This window comes from Mirounga angustirostris, unplaced genomic scaffold (genome assembly GCF_029215605.1).
Source record: "Mirounga angustirostris isolate CCGP_5_RB_7025 unplaced genomic scaffold, mMirAng1.0.hap1 SCAF_16, whole genome shotgun sequence".
Lineage (NCBI taxonomy): Eukaryota > Metazoa > Chordata > Mammalia > Carnivora > Phocidae > Mirounga > Mirounga angustirostris.
In genome coordinates, this window is record NW_026991724.1 from 56,613,759 (window position 1) to 56,631,938 (window position 18,180).

Consider the following 18,180-nt stretch of genomic DNA (forward strand, 5'->3'; position numbering starts at 1 on the left):
AGGAGCCTGATGTGGGGCTCCATCCCAGGACCCCAGGACCAGGACCTGAGCCAAAGGCAGACACTTAACCATCTGAGTCACCCAGGCGCCCCTGTGTTCATTTTTAAAAATCTTTTTTCTCTACTGCTCAGATTGTAATTTCCCTTGTTCTGTTTTCAAGTTCACTGACTCTTGCCTCTGTCATCTTCATTCTGTCATTACACACAGGAATTTTTAATTTCAGTTACTGAATTTTTCCGTTCTAAAATTTCCTTTTTTCCCCCTCTTATAATTTCTTTGCTGAGAGAAGTCTATTTTTTCCGCTTATTTCAAGAGTGTTTGTCCTTATTTCATGAAGCTTGATTATAAAAATGGCTTTAGGGGCACCTGGGTGGCCCAGTCAGTTAGGCATCTGACTCTTGATTTTGGTTCAGGTCATGATCTCAGGGTCATGAGATGGAGCTGCACATTGGGCTCCGAGCTCAGCAGGGAGTCTGCTTGAGATCTCTCTCTCTCTCCTTTTGCCCCTCCCCCCCAAAAATAAATAAATAAATCTTTTAAAAAATGGCTTTAAACTGTTGGTCAACTCAGGGTTGGTGTCTGTTGATTATTTTTTCCTTTGAGTGTTACTGAGACTTTCCTGTTTCTTTGAATATTACATTGGAAGACACTGGGTTCTGATAAAATCTTCTGGGGAATGTGGATTTTTGTTTGTTTGAGCAGGTTGTCAACCTGGGTAGGTACTAACTGACTTTTTTTTTTTTTAAGATTTTATTTATTTGTCAGGGATAGACAGAGAGAGAGCACAAGCAGGGGGAGAGGCAGAGGGAGAAGCAGGCTCACTGCTGAGCAGGGAGCCCAATACAGGGCTCAATCCCAGGACCCTGGGATCATGATCTGAGCTGAAGCCAGACGCTTAACCCACTGAGCCACCCAGGAGTCCCACTAGCTGACATTTTGACCTGCTTTCGAGGATGTAGCTCCCAGTAACAGTTCAGCTTTCATAGCCCATGTTGGCCATTTGTCTGGTTTCACTTCCAAAAAACCCTTAACAACAATACCTAATTACTGTCACTTGATCATTCTCTCATTTCTTCCACTAAAATAAAGGACAGATGTGTCTTGGGACTTAGTTATTCTATTCTCCATGTGTCAGATTTTATCTTTTTGGTTTCTATTTTTATGATGTTCAGCTGCATTCTGGGATACTTCCTGAGTTTCATTTTCCAAGTCCCCAGTTTTCTGATCAGTTATCTAATGTCTATTATGGAATAGATCTTTTGAATCCTTTTATTCAATTAATGAGTTTTTATCTATGAAATTTCCTTAGCACCCTTTTTTCCACTAAGCTCTTCTTGTATCGTGAATGTCACATCTTCTTCTGTTTGAAGATTTAAAGCATACTTATTTTTAAATCTCTTCCCAATTTTCAATCTATCTCCCTTGCCTTTGTTGGGAATTCCCACAGTGACTGGGTCTGTACTCTATTTTTCATGGCATAGTTGATCACATACACTTGGTCATTTTGCCACTGAGCTAACCCTTCACAGAAGTTATCACCCCCATTCTCCTGCATTGTGAAGTCCTAAACAAGTGACTAGCTTGCAAGTGCTTCAGACTCACGATGTGTAGGTGTTCCAAACTCAGGGTGCCGGCAATGCATGGAGCATTCAAAATTGAGCTCCACGCTACATTGATACCTGCCCATATTGCACTGAATATTTTTCGCTCACACCTGGCGAAAGGAGCTGAATTCTGGGTGTGACCTCAGATCGGGGAGTGGAGATATTGCAGTCCTTATTCAGACAGGCAGCAGGCTCGGAGCTCCCAACCTCACACCTGGAACCCTGTGTCTCCTCTGGGGCTTTGCCACCTGTCTCCATACATACACAGCAAACCAGGTCCTGGGGCCCATCTCTGGGACCCATGACCAAGCCCAGTCAGCGTTGGTCTCTGCTTATGTCTAGGGAGTCACTCTGCATTTCTGGCACTTTAGTTACTCTAATTTAACTGTGGCCATGGATCTTACAAACCTTTATCTGGCATTTCTGTGTGCTGGGAGTGGATGTTGGCTGTGGCCTTCAATGACCCTGTGATATGAGCTCTGACACTGTAGGCATCTCAGTGTCTACAAGCCACACATGAAACCACCCCAGATGGAGCCACACAATCCTGAGGGGAGAGGCCACTATGTCGTCACTATGAGGAACGGGAGACTCAGAAAGGGGAAGTATCTGCTAAAGAATGACAGTGTTTCAGCTCTAATTTCAATTCGATCTCTGAATTGCCTTCAACCCATGCCCTTAATCCCGTGCCTGGGGAAGGAATTCACAGTATGGGATGGAGAGCTCTGCCCAGGGGAGGACGGAGCCCTGAGGAGGCAGAAATGAACTGGAAGTTTAGAAGGAGTGATGAAGAGAAAGATGGTGTTGACTTACAGAAACAAGGAAGTCAGTGAAGGGAAGTGTGGGGGGCAAAGAAAATCTACAGTCCCAGGGCAGGAGGAAAGGCTGTGCTTCCTTCTGAGAAATGACAATGTCTTCATAGCACCTCCCAATGTCTGCCTCTCCCTGGGTCATCCTCCTGGGGTGGCCCCACTGGCTCCTCCAGGCACCAGACAGGGGGTGGAATAGCCTCGTGCTCTGGCGCTCATGTCCACTCACCAGATACACACCACCAGGCCCCTGAGACCCTCTTAACAACGTCCAACCCATCAAAAGAACTCAAGAAGCCTGTGTGCATCAGCCCGTCAGCCTCCCCCCTGCTCCTCAACTAGGCCTCTCCTCTCCCCAGTATATTCCTCCCACCACCTCCAGAGGATCCTTTTAATCACCAGGCTGGTCTGATCCTGTGGGAAACTCAAAACCCGCCCGCACTCTGCTGCAGAAAGATCTAAGTTGTACCATCTCATCTTCAAGGCTATGACCATCAGACTAGAACTAAACCCACCAGCGCCAGCAAACACAACTCACACTCCAACCCAAACACCTCCCCAAGCAACGCAAACTGAGCTATTAACAATTCCATGCCTTCTCTCGGGCTGCCCCCTCAGCCAATCTGAACCTGGCCAACTCCTCTTCAACCTACCATCCTGGCTCATTCTGCTCAACTGTACATGTGTTTTGTGTGATAGGTTTGGGTAAGACTTAAATGAGAAAACTACATACACAGCTTAATTACTCATCAACACACCACCCGGGGACCAGACGAATGCTGGGGTTTGACCACTAATTGTATTTCCTACAGTGTTAGTCTTTTCCAGACAGAAATTTGTTCGACTGTCTGCTGGTTAAAATCTTCCCATTGCCTTAAAGTAGAAATCCCAAATGCTTGCATGATGCTCAAAATCCTGTGTGACAAGGCCCTGGCTTCCTGATTGCTCTCAGTTCTGAGAACAGCTCAAATCTTTCTGGTTGAGGATGCCCCCCACTCCCATCTCTGTGCTAAACCCCAGCTCCTGCCTTCCATCACTCCATCCCCCAGAAGGACCCCTCACAACCAGGACCCAGACTGTATGATGTCTACACATTATGATTCTCATGATTCCGTTTTCCTTTTTCTTCCAACTTGGAAGAATCTTATAAGGCTATAATAGAATTGTTTCCCACCTAAATATTTATATTGTCTATTATCACTAATCACAGCCCCGTGCATCCAGGGAAGGAACAAGTCTGCTCCCTCACCAATGAATCTCCAGTGCCTGGCGCCATGATTGGATGTGGTCACTGGTTGATTGTCAGTGTGGTGGAAGGATGAAAATTTGCATTTACAGAAACTCAGGAAAGGGAAGTGTCATAGCCCAGGTCACACAGCCTCTGTGTGAGTAAGGGGCAGAAGTGGAACTGGAAGTGGGCTGGCTCCCAGACCCTACCCTACCTCCCCAAGCTTCATGTGCGGGGACCAGTGCTGTTCTCTGGACTTGGGCTTGGTGGGGAGGAGGCAGAGTGAGTGTGGTCTGGGGAGACTCACGTCTGCTTTGAACAGTCCCAGGACCTGCTGCTCTCAGGCCACCCTTCAGGGAGAGCAGAGAGAGGCCCTGGAGGGGCTGTCCCCCTTCCTGTGAGGCCATCCATCTGGGACCCGTGACCAGCAACACGGGGCCTGGGCTGGGTCACACCTTGTGCATCTGTCCGTCCAGCACACTCTGAGGACTCTGCACGGCTGGGGACCATGGGAGGCAGCGCTGGGACCCTGACCCTCACTGCCCTTCTCTACCTTGGTGAGCTTTCTGGAAACGAGGAGGGATGGGGTTGTCCTTCCCCCCAGCCCCCAGGTCCTGGTCCCTGGGAGATCTCAGGACTGTGGAGGATCAGTGGGGGCAGAACTTCTGGGGGAAGGAGTGTCCTCAGCCCCAGATGTGACCCCGGTGCCCAGGGGCCCAAACCAGGCCTGGAGCAGCTACATGTGGGTGGGGGACGCACTCACAGGAACTCTCTTCCAGGGCTGTGTCGGGGCCTGTGGGACCAGGCACGGGCAGGTAAGTCTGCCCCAGACTTCCTGTTTCTGCCCAACAACCCCCTGGGCATTTGGGGGTCACAGAGGGTCAGGGCTGATGGTGACCAGTGTGGGAAGGGCCTTGGGGTGACAGGTGGGAAAATGAGGAGAGAAGGGCACCCTTGCAACTCTCCATCTGTTTCCTTTCCAGGGACCCTCCCTAAACCCTCCATCTGGGCTGATCCTGGCCCCATGGTCACCAAGGGGAGCCCTGTGACCATCTGGTGTCAGGCGTCTCTGCGGGCTGATGTCTACTATCTGTATAAAGAGAGGATCTATGAATCCTTGCCCATGAAGACCTCAGAGGATTCCAGCGATAGGGCCAGTTTCTACTTTGCATCCATGAGCTCACACAGTTCAGGGCGATACCGGTGTGCATATCAGAGAGGGAAGAGCTGGTCACAGCGGAGTGACCTCCTGGCCCTGGTGGTGACAGGTGAGAGCAGGAGCTGGTCCCCTCCCCCTGGGGGCCTCCTCCAGACAGAAGGGAACAGAGTGTGACCTCAGGGGGACCCCTCGCTCACAGTCCACAGGACAGGGGGTCCATGGGGTGATGTCCCTATAACACAGCTCTTTCCTTCTCCCTCAGGAGTGTATGATGCACCCTCCCTCTCAGCCAACTCAGCCCTTGTGGTGGCCTCGGGAGGTAATGTGTCCCTCTCCTGTAGCTCACTGTGGCAATTGGGCTCATTCCACCTGCTGAAGGAGCGGGGAGCTGATGTGACACAATACCTGGAAATGACGTTCCGTCGTGAGAGGTACCAGGCAGTCTTCCTTGTGGGCCCTGTGAACACCTCCCATGGGGGAATCTACAGATGCTACACTTCTCACGAATCGTACCCATATTTGTGGTCACAGCCCAGTGACCCTCTGCACCTTCAGGTCACAGGTGAGCGGGCCCCTGCTTCACCCCATCTACCTCCTGGGCCCAGACGACTGACCTAAGCCATATGCCCCGTGGAGCCCTGGGGTTGATGGGGGGTGGGTGACAAGGTCGTCCTGGGGCCAGACCCACAGGTGGGAGGCCTTGGGAGGGACACCTAAGAGCCTCACTGCAGGCCCTGGGCCAATGTGGGGTGTGAGTCCCCTCAGTGCCACTGTCCCCTTCTGTCCAGGTGTCTACAGGGAGCCCTCCCTCTCAGCCCAGCCGGGATCCCTGCTGCAGTCTGGAGACAACCTGACCCTCCAGTGTCGCTCAGAGACTGGCTTCGACAGATTCGCTCTGACCAAGGATGAGGAGCTCAGAGCTCCCCAGCGTCTAGATGGGCAACCCAGCCCCAACTTCACCCTGGGCCCTGTGAGCTCCACGCACGGGGGGGGCCGATACAGTTGTTACTGTGGACACAAGCTCTCCTCCACGTGGTCGGCACCCAGTGCCCCTCTGGATGTCCTGATCACAGGTGAGGAGCCCCCTGCCCCATGTCCCGACTCAGGGCCTGGGACCACAGTTGCCCCTGGGTGATGGGGTCCAGGGAAAGGGTCACGGGCACAGGTTGATATGGAGACATGGTCTAGAGACAGGGACTGAGAAAGGGACAGTGAGGGCCATGGAGATAAAGGACACCCTCTCAGAGAGACAAGAGGTGCTGAGAGGGGTCCCACACAGAGTCTCTGGAGAGAGGATGGTGGTCCCCCAGCCCAGGGTCAAGGGGCGTGTGGGGAGGGGTGGCTCTCTACACGTCACCACCTTCACTCCCCCAGGAATATATGAGAAACCGTCCCTCTCAGCCCAGCCGGGGCCTTCAGTGTCCTGGGGTGAGAACGTGACTCTGCAGTGTCGCTCTGAGATCTGGTTGGATACCTTCCACCTGTCCAAGGAGGGGTCCCTGGCTCCTCCCCAGGTCCTTCATCTGCAGGACACAGCGAAACCTTACCAGGTCAAGTTCACCCTGAGTCCTGTGACCTCAGCCCACGGGGGGACCTACAGGTGCTACGGCTCATCCAGCGCCTCCCCCTACCTGTTGTCCCAGCCCAGTGACCCCCTGGAGCTCCTGGTCTCAGGTGAGGAGCCCAGCCCTGTCCCCTTTTTGTCCTCATGGTCGGCTCAGGGACCTGTCCTCCGGGGATGGGAGTGAGGGGGTCACAGAAGGCCACCCTCTGTGGCATGGCTTGTGTCTGGGGTAACCACGGGGCCCCCGGGGGCTCTGAGCCTGGGCCAAGTGGCAGGTGGGGTGGTCATGGCAGAGGGAGAGGGCGGAGCCCAGGTGGGGGAGGAGCACCCTGAAGTGGGGAGCACATAGCCCCTGCCCCTCACCTGCCCCCCACCTCCCTGTGGTGGTCCCAGGAGGCTCTGAGGATGCACCGCTCATCCCACAGAGGGTAAGTGAGGTCTCTGTCGGGAGGTGGTGGGTGGGAGGAGCTCAGCCTAGGCTTGCCTCAGCCACTTCCTGAGATTACAGCCCGAGAAAAGTTCCTTCTCACTGGGACAGTTCCTCCGATTGCAAATCTGATTGCAAAGGGCAAGAAGGTGGCCCCATCCCTGTGCAGGGCGGGGCCAGGGAGTAGACACACACAGGAGGTGTCTGAGTTCACCTTCACAGAAGATAAGGGGGCCCAGCCTGAGAGCAGCTGGGGAGTCAGGGCAAGAGCAAGGCTTGGAAGTCACACCCCCACGATCAGCCCCCAGCTCTGCTACTTCCCGGCTGTGGGCTCTTGGACGAGTCATGTCCCTCTCGGTGGCCCAGGCTCACTGTCTGCACAACAGGCCTCCCGCCACCTTCCTCAGGGCCGCTGTGAGATTTTGGTGAAAGCCTCAGCATGGCCCTTCTTGGATCTCTGGAGAGGCAGAGCCCTCCCGCCTGCCCTCACGCATACACACACTCCAGGTCCACACAGGCCCCTGTGGGGGGGTCAGGCCTGTGCAGTCGGGAAGACGGGTCTGGGCTTGGATTTGGTGGACAGGTCTCCACTCAGGTGTTCTGCCTGGAGGGTAAGGGGGCAGCATGAAAAAACCCCAAATCCTGCAAGGGAACCCACAGCCCTGGTCCCAGCCCCAGCCCTGCCGCCCCCACGCTGGGCGACCTGAGACATGTGAATGACCTCTCTGTGCCTCAGTTTCCTGTCTGTGGAGTGGGCGGGAGGGGCGGCAATCCCCTGCTGCGTGATCGTTGACAGGGTCAGAGGTGAATGCACAGAGCCCAGCAGGTGCCTGGCACACAGTAGGTGCTCAGTTAAATGGCATCACTGGCTCGTTCATGGTGTGGCTCCTGCCCAAGGTCCCCACTGGTACCTGTATGTCCTCATCGGGGTCTCGGTGGCCCTCGTCCTGCTGCTCGGCCTCCTCGGCCTCCTCCTGGTCCGACACCGGCGTCGCGGCAAAGGCAGGAAGCCAGGTGAGAAGGGGAGGGGGTGACGGGCCCCAGGGGGTGGTGGCTGTCCTGTGGGCCGACCGAGGGCGGGCTCAGGGCAGCGGCCAGAGAGGGAAGCCGGAGAGGTGGGAAAGGCCGTGTAGAAAGACTCCAGCATCTCCCAGTGAGAAACCCTAGGAAGAAGGGTACACGTGAGCACACGTGTAAATATTTTATCCTTTCGGCTTTTCGAACTTAGGGAATGTTGGAAAACACACACAAGCTTTGTTTTTCATTGTTAGAACTGCTTTCTCTTGACTTGTATGTGGGGATGGGCGGGGACCACACAGAGCCTCAGCTTAAGGCAGGCCCTGGAGGGTTCGGGGTTCGGGGATCGGGGGGCAGCCTGAGGCTGACTTCCAACTTCCTGCAGCAGTGTCAGCGAAGGCGTCTGAGGACAGAGGCCTGCACGGGAGGTAAGACCATCCCGAGGCCCCGACTCCTGCCAGCCAGCGGCCCCTCGCTGCCGCTAACTCCCCCGTCTCCTCCCCAGGTCCGGTCCGGCGGCCACTGCCCAGGAGGAGTCCTTGTGTAAGGGGAAGCGTGCGGCCGCCCTGGGGGAGGGAGGAGGCGGGCCCAGACACGCGGGTGGGCAGTGGAGGCGGGGGACAGCATCGGACTCCACGCGGCCTTGTAACACCACTGACCCTCTCTGGGGATCTTGGCAAGAGGGGGGGCCACGTTGTTCTGTCCCCACCAGATGAGGTCATGAAAGACACACAGCCTGAGGAGGACACACAGCTGGACAGCCAGGTGAGCTCCCTGTGCCCCTGACCGGGGCATCCCCTGCCTCCCTGCTCACGCGGTAAACCCAGTGGACTTCCGCCCAGCAGCAGGCCTCTCCCTTTGGAAGCCCACCACTCTCTGCGCTGCTGCGACCCCACTCCCCTGGGCCTCTTCTGATCTCCGGCTGCTGGGACCCTCGAGTGGGCGGAGCTGGAGGCTAGGGCTGAACCACCCCCTGGGCCTGTGGAGGCCCAGAGAAGGCGCCTCAACTCCACACAAAGTGGTCCCACAGCCTCGCTCAGCCTTCTGCTTTCTGTTCTTTCCCCAACCACCTGCGGCAGGTTCACAGTTCACCCTGGCCAAGGAGCTGAGCCAGGGGGCGCTGGGCCCACCTCAATTCCTGCCTCCAGCCTTGACCTCACCCAGCACGGTTCCCACAGCCAACTACCCACGTGCCCACTCCCTGTGTCTACACCACAGGCACTTCCAATTCACACCCCTCCTCCCCAGATACACTGAAGGAGGGCAAGAGCGGGCTCAAGGCCACTCCTGTCTAGCAAGGTCCCTAGACCCCCAGGGAGTGCATCCTCCCCTCCCCAGCCACACGCCTCCCCCCCCCCCCCCATTCCAGGCTGCGGTATCTGAAGACCCTCAAGATGTGACCTACGCCCAGCTGGACTACTTGACCCTCACACAGGAGACAAGTACACCCCCTTCCCAACCAGGGGAACCCCCGGATGAGCCCAACGTGTATGCTTCTCTGGCCATCCGCTAGCCCGGGAAAGACCCATATGGCCACTCCAGGGGTCTGGAAGGCACAGGAGCTGCCCACAGTGCGTGCCACCTAAAGAGCCTGGAGGCAGGACACAGACCACCAGCAACTCCTGGGACCTCGTGGAAGTTGATTGCTTCCTGAATTCCCATCATGGCACAGCTGATCTTATTGTGTCTAGAAGGATCCCCGAGAAACACCGAGACCTTTAACCACCAAGTGGCAACCTTGTGGTGTCGGGGGGAACCTAGCATAAGCTGCAAGAACTGGGGATCTTCTGAAGGCTTTGCAGGACCCAGGGCCATCACACTGAAGCTGGGCACTTTCAACTGACCTCAGATGACTCGTGAGCAATGCTGCAGCCCATGAGGGGTTGCTCAATGCCAAGGGCTTCCGGTTTCCTGGAGACCAAGCCCCTTCTCTGCCGGGTACAGCTCTCAACAAGGCAGAGAAAAGGGAAGCTGCTCTCCCTCCTGACCTTGTGTTCACAAACTCCAGATGCAGGGGGAGGGGAGCAGGGTGCCTCAGCTCTCCCTTCCCAACCACACCAATAAGCTTTAAGCCAGCTTGTTCAGTGCTCCCCAACAAACGCCAATTCAACTACTTCATCCTTACCTCCAACCCAAGGTTCAGCATTTAGCTCCTGCCAACCTTAACCCTGACTTCTTTTTGCCAGGGTCAAGGTTCAAAGGGCTAGAGACACTGGGCTGACCCTCCACTTGCTACTTCCTCTGCCTGCAAAGGAATCTCCCCACCCCCATGCCAATAGCTGGCTTGAGCATTTCCCCCAACACTGGTGTCCCCGCTGAAGTAACTGGTATGTCTGTGCTGCTCACGACTGCACCCCTGCCCCAGGCAGCAAGGACACCAGCTGGGAGGCTCCCCAGGCCCCTCTAAGCAGGCAAGGCTCAGAGGTGTGAACTAGCTGGACGGAACCTGGTCAAGGATCCAGCCTGTGCCTCTTCCCACCAGGGGCTGTTCAGAGCAGGGAGGGAGACACACACACCAATAAACACCAGTTCCAAAGGGTTGATTTGTTTTATTATCTGACTGGGAAACTAGACAATTCACGCCCCAAGGAGATGGAAGGGTGGGCTCAATCCTCCTCTTCGTCATCGCCGGCTCCAGCCCCACCCTGGCCCTTCTTGGCATTCTTCCTCTTCACACGGCCTGGACGGCCGCCCCCATATGGAGAACGCAGGGAGAAGTCAATGTGCTTCTGGGAATCCAGACGGACAATGAAGGACGGGATGTTCACCACCTGCTTTCGGACCCTGGAGAGGGGACAGCAGGTGAGGGGACGGGGGAATAGGGCCCCAGCGGGAAGAGACACTGCTCTCTGCTTGGACTTGGTAGGGCTGGTGCGGCAGTGACACAAACCGGGAGGGTGTTCCTGACCCTCCAGCACCCATGTGTTCTGGAGAGCTTTTGAGCCATCACCCAACTCACACCAGACCACAAAAAGGAGGGTGAGCTGGTGGCAGCCAGTAATTCCAGGGTCTGAGTCTCAAAGTGCCAGACACGGGGTTTTACTAAGGAGCAGCCTCCCTGTCCCTTGAGGCAGCTGAGACTCTGTTCTACAAAATCTGAAAAAGGGCAAACGGAGCACCCAGATGAAAGACCCATCTGCCCTCCCCAGCCAGGTGGAATCCGGTAGTCCCGGCACTCGAACATCAGACCATGGGCTGTGGTCCACTCGCCAAGTTAACGACGACAGTGTGCGAAGACAGGAGACAGCTGAATCCATGAACCCACCCACATCAGCTGAGGCCCGACGACCTCTCTCTCAACTAGGCACACCGAGTGGTTACCTGTCTGGTTGCCTGCATGCCTGAAGAAGCCTTCGCAAGGTGTACGGCTCAGGCCGCAGTGACCCTTGCGCTGGGCTACGGGGCGGGGGATGAGGCTGTCCCCAGCACCCCATGAGCTGTTTTCAGGGGTCAATCTGTACCCTCAAGGTGTGTTCACACCTCTGTCACCTCTGAGGGCTGCATAGGAGGTAAGGACAGCGAACTTAGCATGGGGGATGGGATAGAAGACAGACTCAGGGAGCCCATTAGAGGCGTTACCTGATATGGCGCTGGCGGATCAGCACGCGGGCGTGGTGGATGGACTTGGCCAAGCCCAGCTTGAAGACCTGGGTCTGCAGGCGCCTCTCCAAGAAATCCTCGATCTTCAGGCCCAGGATGTAATCCAGCTTCATCTTGCCCTCATCCAGCACTCCAATGCGCACCAGTCGCCGCAGCAGTGCATTACCTGGTAGGAGGGGAAGGAAGTACAGACTGAGGTGTCTGGCTCACTTCAGACTTCTTGGGTTCGAATCCCCCACTTCTTAAGGAGCTCCGTTATCATGGAACCAATGTATGGCCACTGTGACTCCTGCAATCCCCCCACAACCCTAAGGCAGGTCACTATGGCCACACTCTTACCAAGGAGGGCAAGTGACCATACACACCTCTGTTCTCATCCGAAAGAAGTAGAACTTTCCTTGGAGATGTCAGGAGAGTAATGAGACAATCCCCAGAAAAGGACTTAACGTTTCCCTGCAACAGACTCTGCAGCTGTTGCTAAACTCCCACAATGAAGCACAGAGCTTTAAGAGCTAACCCGCTAGAGTTGGGAAAGCCCTACTAGTCAAATCTGAGCCTAAACCACCTTCCTTAGTGGTAACACTGGACTGGCAGTACCTAGCTTCCAGACCTGAGAAAAGTCATAGGCCAGGCACATGTTTGAGTATCGTCATTCACTTTATCATTCTGTGGTTTTCACTAAAAAAATTATGGTGTGGATGTGCTAACAATGCACGGCAAGAGAAAACTCAGCAGATGTCAGCTTCTGACTTTTTCCCAGCAGCCCCAGGCACAGGAGGTCTTGCACCGGGCCCACAGCTCCTGACAACTCCACCCTGGACTGCCTTTGTGATCCTGGGGGCAAACCCTGGCCCGAAGGCTCATGCTCACTGTGATTACCACAAAGGCTCACAGCTAATCAACACACTGTCACTGGGGTAAAACCCAACTATCCCCACCCCCTTAAAGAGAATGTTTCACTTGTTACGAAGTGGCCATTATTATTATTATTTTTTTAAGATTTTATTTATTCATGAGAGACAGAGAGAGGCAGAGGGAGAGAAGCAGGCTCCCAAGGAGCAGGGAGCCCGAGGCGGGACTCGATCCCAGGATGCTGGGATCATGACCTGAGCCGAAGGCAGACGCTTAACCATCTGAGCCACCCAGGCACCCGAAGTGGCCATTATCTTTAATTACAGCAAAACAATTCAAGCAAGCTCCGTATTACTGGGCACTTCCAATATTCTTGGCATCATGACTCCTTGTTCCCAGGGAAAGCTCCATGACTTTGTGTAAAGTGACAGTTTTCCTAGCACAGCCGATGGGAAAGAGTCAGGATCAAAATGGAAAAATACACTCTACCTTTCCCAATACCCCAAGTCATAACATGGCTTTGTTTTCTGCACTGATGAATGCTGAGCAGAAAACATGATTTCTTCCTATTTACAAAACATCAACAAACATAAAATACCCAGAAACAGATTTAACCAAAAAGATAAAAAACCTGTACACTAAAAACTATAGATATTGATGAGAAAAAGACTGCAGACACAAAATGAAAAGATATTCCATGCTCATATTTGGAAAAACATTGTTAAAATACCCACATTACCCCAAGCAATAGGCAAATTTAATGGAATCCCTATCAGAATTCCAAAGGGGTTTTCTTTTTTTAAACATCTGAGAGCACGAGCGTGGTGTGAGCACAAGTGGGGCTCTCTATCCTGGGACTATGGGATCATGACCTGAGCTGAAGGCAGAGAGAGGCTTAACCAACTGAGCTGAGCCACCAGGCGCCCCACCAAAGGCGTTTTCCATATAAGTAGAACAAAGAATCAACTCTAAGATTTGTACGGAACCACAAAAGACCCCAAAGCAATCTTGAAAAAGAGAAAATGCTTGCAAATCACGTTTCTGACATGAGGTTAACACCAAAAATACACAAGCAACTCCAACTCAATAGCAAAAATTCCAATGTAATTTAAAAATGGGCAGAGAATCTGAATAGATGTTTTCCCTAAGACACAGATGGCCAACAGGTACATGAACAGGTGCTCGTCATCACTGATCAGGGAAATGCAAATCAAAATCACAGTGAGTTCACCTCACACGTGTCAGGTTGGCTAGATCTAAAACCCAACAGACAACAGTGCTGGCGAGGATGTGGAGAAAGGGAACCCCTGCCCTGTGCATTGTTGGTGGAAATGCAAAGTGGCACAGTCACTATGGAAAACAGTATGGAGGTTCCTCAAAAGTTATGATGCAGCAATCTCACTTCTGGGTATTTATCCAAAGAAAATTGAAGTGCTAACTGGAAGACAGAAGCTCCCCCATGTTCACTGCATTATTTCCAGTGGCCAAGACACGGAAACGTTAAGCATCTACTGACAGTTGAATGGGTAACAGAGGTAGTATATACACACACACTGGGGTATCACTAAGCCTTAAAAAGAACGAAATCTCGCCACCTGCAACAACGCAGATGGACCTTGAGGGCATGATGCCAAGTGGACTAACTCAGAGTCAAATCCCATAGTCTCACTTATACGTGGAATCTAAACAAAACACCACCATCACCAAAAAACACCTCAAGTTCATAGATACAGAGAACAGATACATTATGGTGGTTGCCAGAGGCACAGGGGAAATGGGTGGTCAAACTTCCAGTTATACTTACTGTATATTACAATGTTGCTAAGAGTGTATCTCCTTTTAAAGAGAGATTTTACTTATTTGACAGCGCGCGCACGCACAGAAGCAAGGAGAACGGCAGGCAGAGGGAGAAACAGGCTTCCCAAAGCAGGTAGGGTGCGATTCCAGGACCCTGGGATCATGACCTGAGCCAAAGGGAAACGCGTAACTGACCGAGCCACCTAGGCATCCCGGAGTCTATCTTTTTTAAAGGCTTTAGGACGGGGTTAACTGGACTTACTGTGTTCATTTCACAGTATATAGGAATATCAAATTGCTATGCTGTCCACATCTGGAACTATACAACGTGGTCTGTGAATTATACGTTGCTTAAAAGAGAACAAGGATGTTTAAATACTAATACAAAAGCTACCCAACAGGCAAATAAAAACGAGTTTGGGGCGGGGCGCCTGGCTGGCTCAGTCAGTTAAGTGTCTGCTTCCGCTCAGGTCGTGATCCCAGGGTCCTGGGATTGAGCCTCCATCAGGCTCTGCTCAGTGGGAGTCTGCTTCTCCCTCTCCCTACCTGTGCTCTCACTCTGTCAAATAAACAAATAAAAATCTTAAAAAAACAAAAAACGAGTTTGGTAATATTATCTACCAGCTAGGACACTTTATTATGCCTTTTTGTCCTTATGCTAGAGAACAGAAACTTCAAGAATTTGAAGTTTAAAATCCCCAACTTGGAGACTTCTAGGTAAAATAAAACCACTATCATTAAAAAACAAACGCATTTCACATTTACCCTCGAACCATCTACACACTGTTAAAATAGGGAGGCCCAGCCATTCCATCAACACCAAAGAAAGCCTTATATATGTATAATAACTAATTTTCAGTGCACACTGAATAAAACTTCGTACCTTCAACAGGAATAGGTCCAACAACTGAAAAGTTACCTGGGCTCCATCTGGCCAAAGTGAGAACAATCCGAGCAGTAAGAAGGTTTTCCAAATATAAAACAATGTGCACAGTCCTCAGAGGCAGAGGCCCCTCCTTGTCGTCATGGCACAAGGCAAACGCTGAGCTACTTTAGTTTCTGTTCTGAGAAACGGACGTAATACCAGTTTCCTTACGGCTGCCATTAGGATAGAGCCCCCCCCCCCCATGAACCCCGGCCACACGCTGGCTGCAACTGGTGTTAAGAGTCTGTCTTTTCGACAGACAAGAATCGGAGAAGCTTCTTGCCGAAAGTTGCAGGCCTCACGGCAGGCAAGGCCAGACCTCAGGCTGTATCAGGGACTAACACCTCCAGACACAGGCAAAGCTTGCAGCGCCTCCCTCCTGTCCTGGGGGCTAAATGCGTTCGTTCGCCAGAAAGCCTACAACCTGTGGTGCTGCCTTCCCCCTGCAACTTCCACTTCTGACACAGGAAACCACAAAAACTGCAGGCTTACCTGCGGCTCGACCCTGCCCAGTCTGCCACGAGACTGCTTCTCCGCCTAGACTTGGGCGGCTCTATCCAACGACATCCCTCTGTCCTCAACTGCCTGGGGCTGGCTCCCCACATCTTGGGATGAAGTCCCACCCAAGCATCCGCGGGGGAGGATTCCTGAATTTTCTCGGCTGTGTGATCATGTTACTGCTTAAACAAGCTCCATGCCTTCCTCAGCCTCTGATAGGAAGGCCCACCCACGCTCGCGTGTAGAAGTTAAGTTTCCTGGGCGCCTGGGTGGCTCAGTTGGTTAAGCGACTGCTTTCGGCTCAGGTCATGATCCTGGAGTCCGGGGATCGAGTCCCGCATCGGGCTCCCTGCTCAGCAGGGGGTCTGCTTCTCCCTCTGACCCTCCCCCCTCTCATGCTCTCTCTATCTCATTCTCTCTTAAATAAATAAATAAAATCTTTATTAAAAAAAAAAAAGATGGGGCGCCTGGGTGGCTCAGTTGGTTAGGGGACTGCCTTCGGCTCAGGTCATGAACCCGGAGTCCCGGGATCGAGTCCCGCATCGGGCTCCCTGCTCGGCGGGGAGCCTGCTTCTCCCTCTGATCCTCCCCACCTCGTGCTTTCTCTCTCTCAAATAAATAAATAAAATCTTAAAAAAAAAAAAAGAAAGATGAGGCGCCTGGGTGGCTCAGTCGGTTAAGCGACCGCCTTCGGCTCAGGTCATGATCCTGGAGTCCCGGGATCGAGTCCCGCGTCGGGCTCCCTGCTCAGCAGGGAGTCTGCCTCTCTCTCTGACCCTCCCCCCTCTCATGTGCTCTCTCTCATTCTGTCAAATAAATAAAATCTTGGGGCGCCTGGGGGGCTCGGTTGGTTAAGCGACTGCCTTCGGCTCAGGTCATGATCCTGGAGTCCCGGGATCGAGTCCCGCATCGGGCTCCCTGCTCGGCGGGGAGTCTGCTTCTGCCTCTGACCCTCCCCCCTCTCATGTGCTCTCTCTCTCTCTCAAATAAATAAATAAAATCTTAAAACAAAACAAAACCAGAAGACCTATTGGGGCGCCTGGGTGGCTCAGTCGGTTAAGCGCCTGCCTTCGGCTCAGGTCATGATCCCGGGGTCCCGGGATCGAGTCCCGCGTCGGGCTCCCTGCTCGGCGGGGGGTCTGCTTCTCCCTCTGACCCTCCCCACCTCGTGCTTTCTCTCTCTCAAATAAATAAATAAAATCTTAAAAAAGAAGAAGCACGTTTCCTTCCTAGACAAGCCCTGGGAGAGAAGGCAGAGCGGTAACTTCCAAGGCTTCGGGAACAGCCAGGCAGGAATCCCCGCCCCTCCTGCTCTTCGCCACAAACCAAGCTTCCCTCAGCTCGGGTGCAAGGCAGCCAATTCGGGATCGACAGCAGAGCAGCTGCGGCAGCGCTCACGCCCCCCAACCGAGCTCCGTCTTGCACACCAGCGCTACCGGGAGTCGCCTACCTGTCACGGCCCGTCACGCTGGGCCCCGTTGCCCGAGCTTCCTCTACCGTCTCAGCGCACGCCCAGCACGGAGCTCGCGGCGCCCCGCCCCCAGGACGCTCACCTCCACGCCTCCCCTGGGCGGCGGCGGCCGGGAGACCCGGGGACCCCCAGGAGAGCTTGAGCGCAGGGCACGCAGGGCCCCCTCACGACGTCCCCGCACTTTCCCCACAGTCGGCGGGGGGCCGGTGGTTCCATCACGCTCCGTCTTCGCCCCGGGACAGACGCCGACGTCCGCGGCCCCAACAGCCCCGCCCCGCGCCCGCGCGGCCGGCGCCGCCCACGCACCTTCGAACAGGCGCCGCGGGTCCTTCTCGTCCAGCGTCAGCAGCTCCCGCGCAGCCTTGCGGATCTTGGCCAGGGTGAACTTGACCCTCCAGACCTCCCGCTTGTTCCGCAGCCCGTACTCGCCTGCCGCGAGAGGGCGCTGCTAGCGGGGCCGGCCCGGCTGCGGCCCCGCCCCCCGCCCCCCGCCCCGGAAGCGGAAGGCGGGTCCCGCCGCTCACCGATCAGCTTCAGCTCCTGGTCGAGGCGCGACTTCTCGAAGGGCCTCCGAGGGGTCACGTACGTCTTGCGACAGACCCAGCTCCGCGCCACCGGCATGCTGGCCGCGCGCGCGCGCCTGCGCGGGAGGGCGAGCCGGGCGCGTGAGGGCCGCGGCCGCGCCGCCTCCGCGCCCCGTCCCGCCCCGCCGCCCCCCACCTCTTCTGCGCACCCATGTAAAGGAGGTCGGGGGTCCGCACGGCCTCGCGACCCGCACCCGACGAGCGCGCCGCGCGCCACACCCCGCCTTACCGTAGGCTCCGAGCGCTGAGAAAGAGGAGCACGCGCCGCCCGGCCACGCTTTTATAGCAGCGATGCGCCCTGGTGACGTCAGCGCGCACGCCGCACGCCTGTACCAATCAGAAGAGGCGCTGGCGGACGGAAACGCATTCGAGACGACAGGTCGGGCCAGAGCGGCGAGCTGAGCTGGACGACCGTGCGCGGCGCCGACGCGGGGCGCGGCGCACGCGCGCGGGGAGGTGGGCCGCCGGCTCCGCGCCTGTCCTGCCGCGGGCTGGGGCTCGGCGACCTTGCGGGGAGGCCCCTTTCGTTCCCCGGTCGCGAGGTCGGCGGCTCCCACGTCCGAGCGGCGTCCGCTTGAGGCTCGGCCGGGACCCCCCCCCCGCCCCCCTCGGGCCCTGCGCACGCAGGCTGCGCACCTGCCTGGG

The 18,180-nt window shown here is 55.0% G+C and overlaps 2 protein-coding genes and 1 long non-coding RNA gene across 7 annotated transcripts; 2 read left to right on the top strand and 1 right to left on the bottom strand.

The window, feature by feature from the left end:
- Positions 1-3,820: 3,820 nt before the first annotated feature.
- LOC123856099 (leukocyte immunoglobulin-like receptor subfamily B member 3) lies at positions 3,821-7,873 on the top strand. Of its 4 annotated transcripts, XM_045892227.3 has the most exons (7): positions 3,821-4,198; positions 4,421-4,456; positions 4,625-4,909; positions 5,063-5,362; positions 5,589-5,873; positions 6,175-6,474; positions 7,689-7,873. In XM_045892227.3, exons 1-7 carry the CDS (start codon positions 4,150-4,152, stop codon positions 7,823-7,825), a joined length of 1,392 nt encoding a protein of 463 aa, XP_045748183.2. In that variant the 5' UTR covers positions 3,821-4,149; the 3' UTR covers positions 7,826-7,873. The 4 variants fall into 4 exon arrangements, with proteins under 4 accessions (XP_045748183.2, XP_064436953.1, XP_045748184.2 ...); XM_064580883.1 differs by having other exon boundaries at positions 3,821-4,456; XM_045892228.3 differs by lacking the exon at positions 4,421-4,456.
- A 317-nt stretch (positions 7,874-8,190) lies between these two features.
- On the top strand, positions 8,191-10,344 carry LOC135362831 (uncharacterized). The gene is made up of 4 exons (XR_010408128.1): positions 8,191-8,236; positions 8,314-8,351; positions 8,521-8,573; positions 9,178-10,344. It is a non-coding gene; the product is annotated as an uncharacterized LOC135362831 (long non-coding RNA).
- On the bottom strand, positions 10,338-17,856 carry RPS9 (ribosomal protein S9). 2 transcript variants are annotated; one of them, XM_064580902.1, is made up of 5 exons: positions 17,765-17,856; positions 17,476-17,591; positions 17,258-17,380; positions 11,388-11,574; positions 10,338-10,592 (listed from the first exon to the last, which is right to left on the bottom strand). In XM_064580902.1, exons 2-5 carry the CDS (start codon positions 17,570-17,572, stop codon positions 10,415-10,417), a joined length of 585 nt encoding a protein of 194 aa, XP_064436972.1. In that variant the 5' UTR covers positions 17,573-17,591; positions 17,765-17,856; the 3' UTR covers positions 10,338-10,414. The 2 variants fall into 2 exon arrangements, with proteins under 2 accessions (XP_064436972.1, XP_064436973.1); XM_064580903.1 differs by lacking the exon at positions 17,258-17,380.
- Positions 17,857-18,180: the final 324 nt, after the last annotated feature.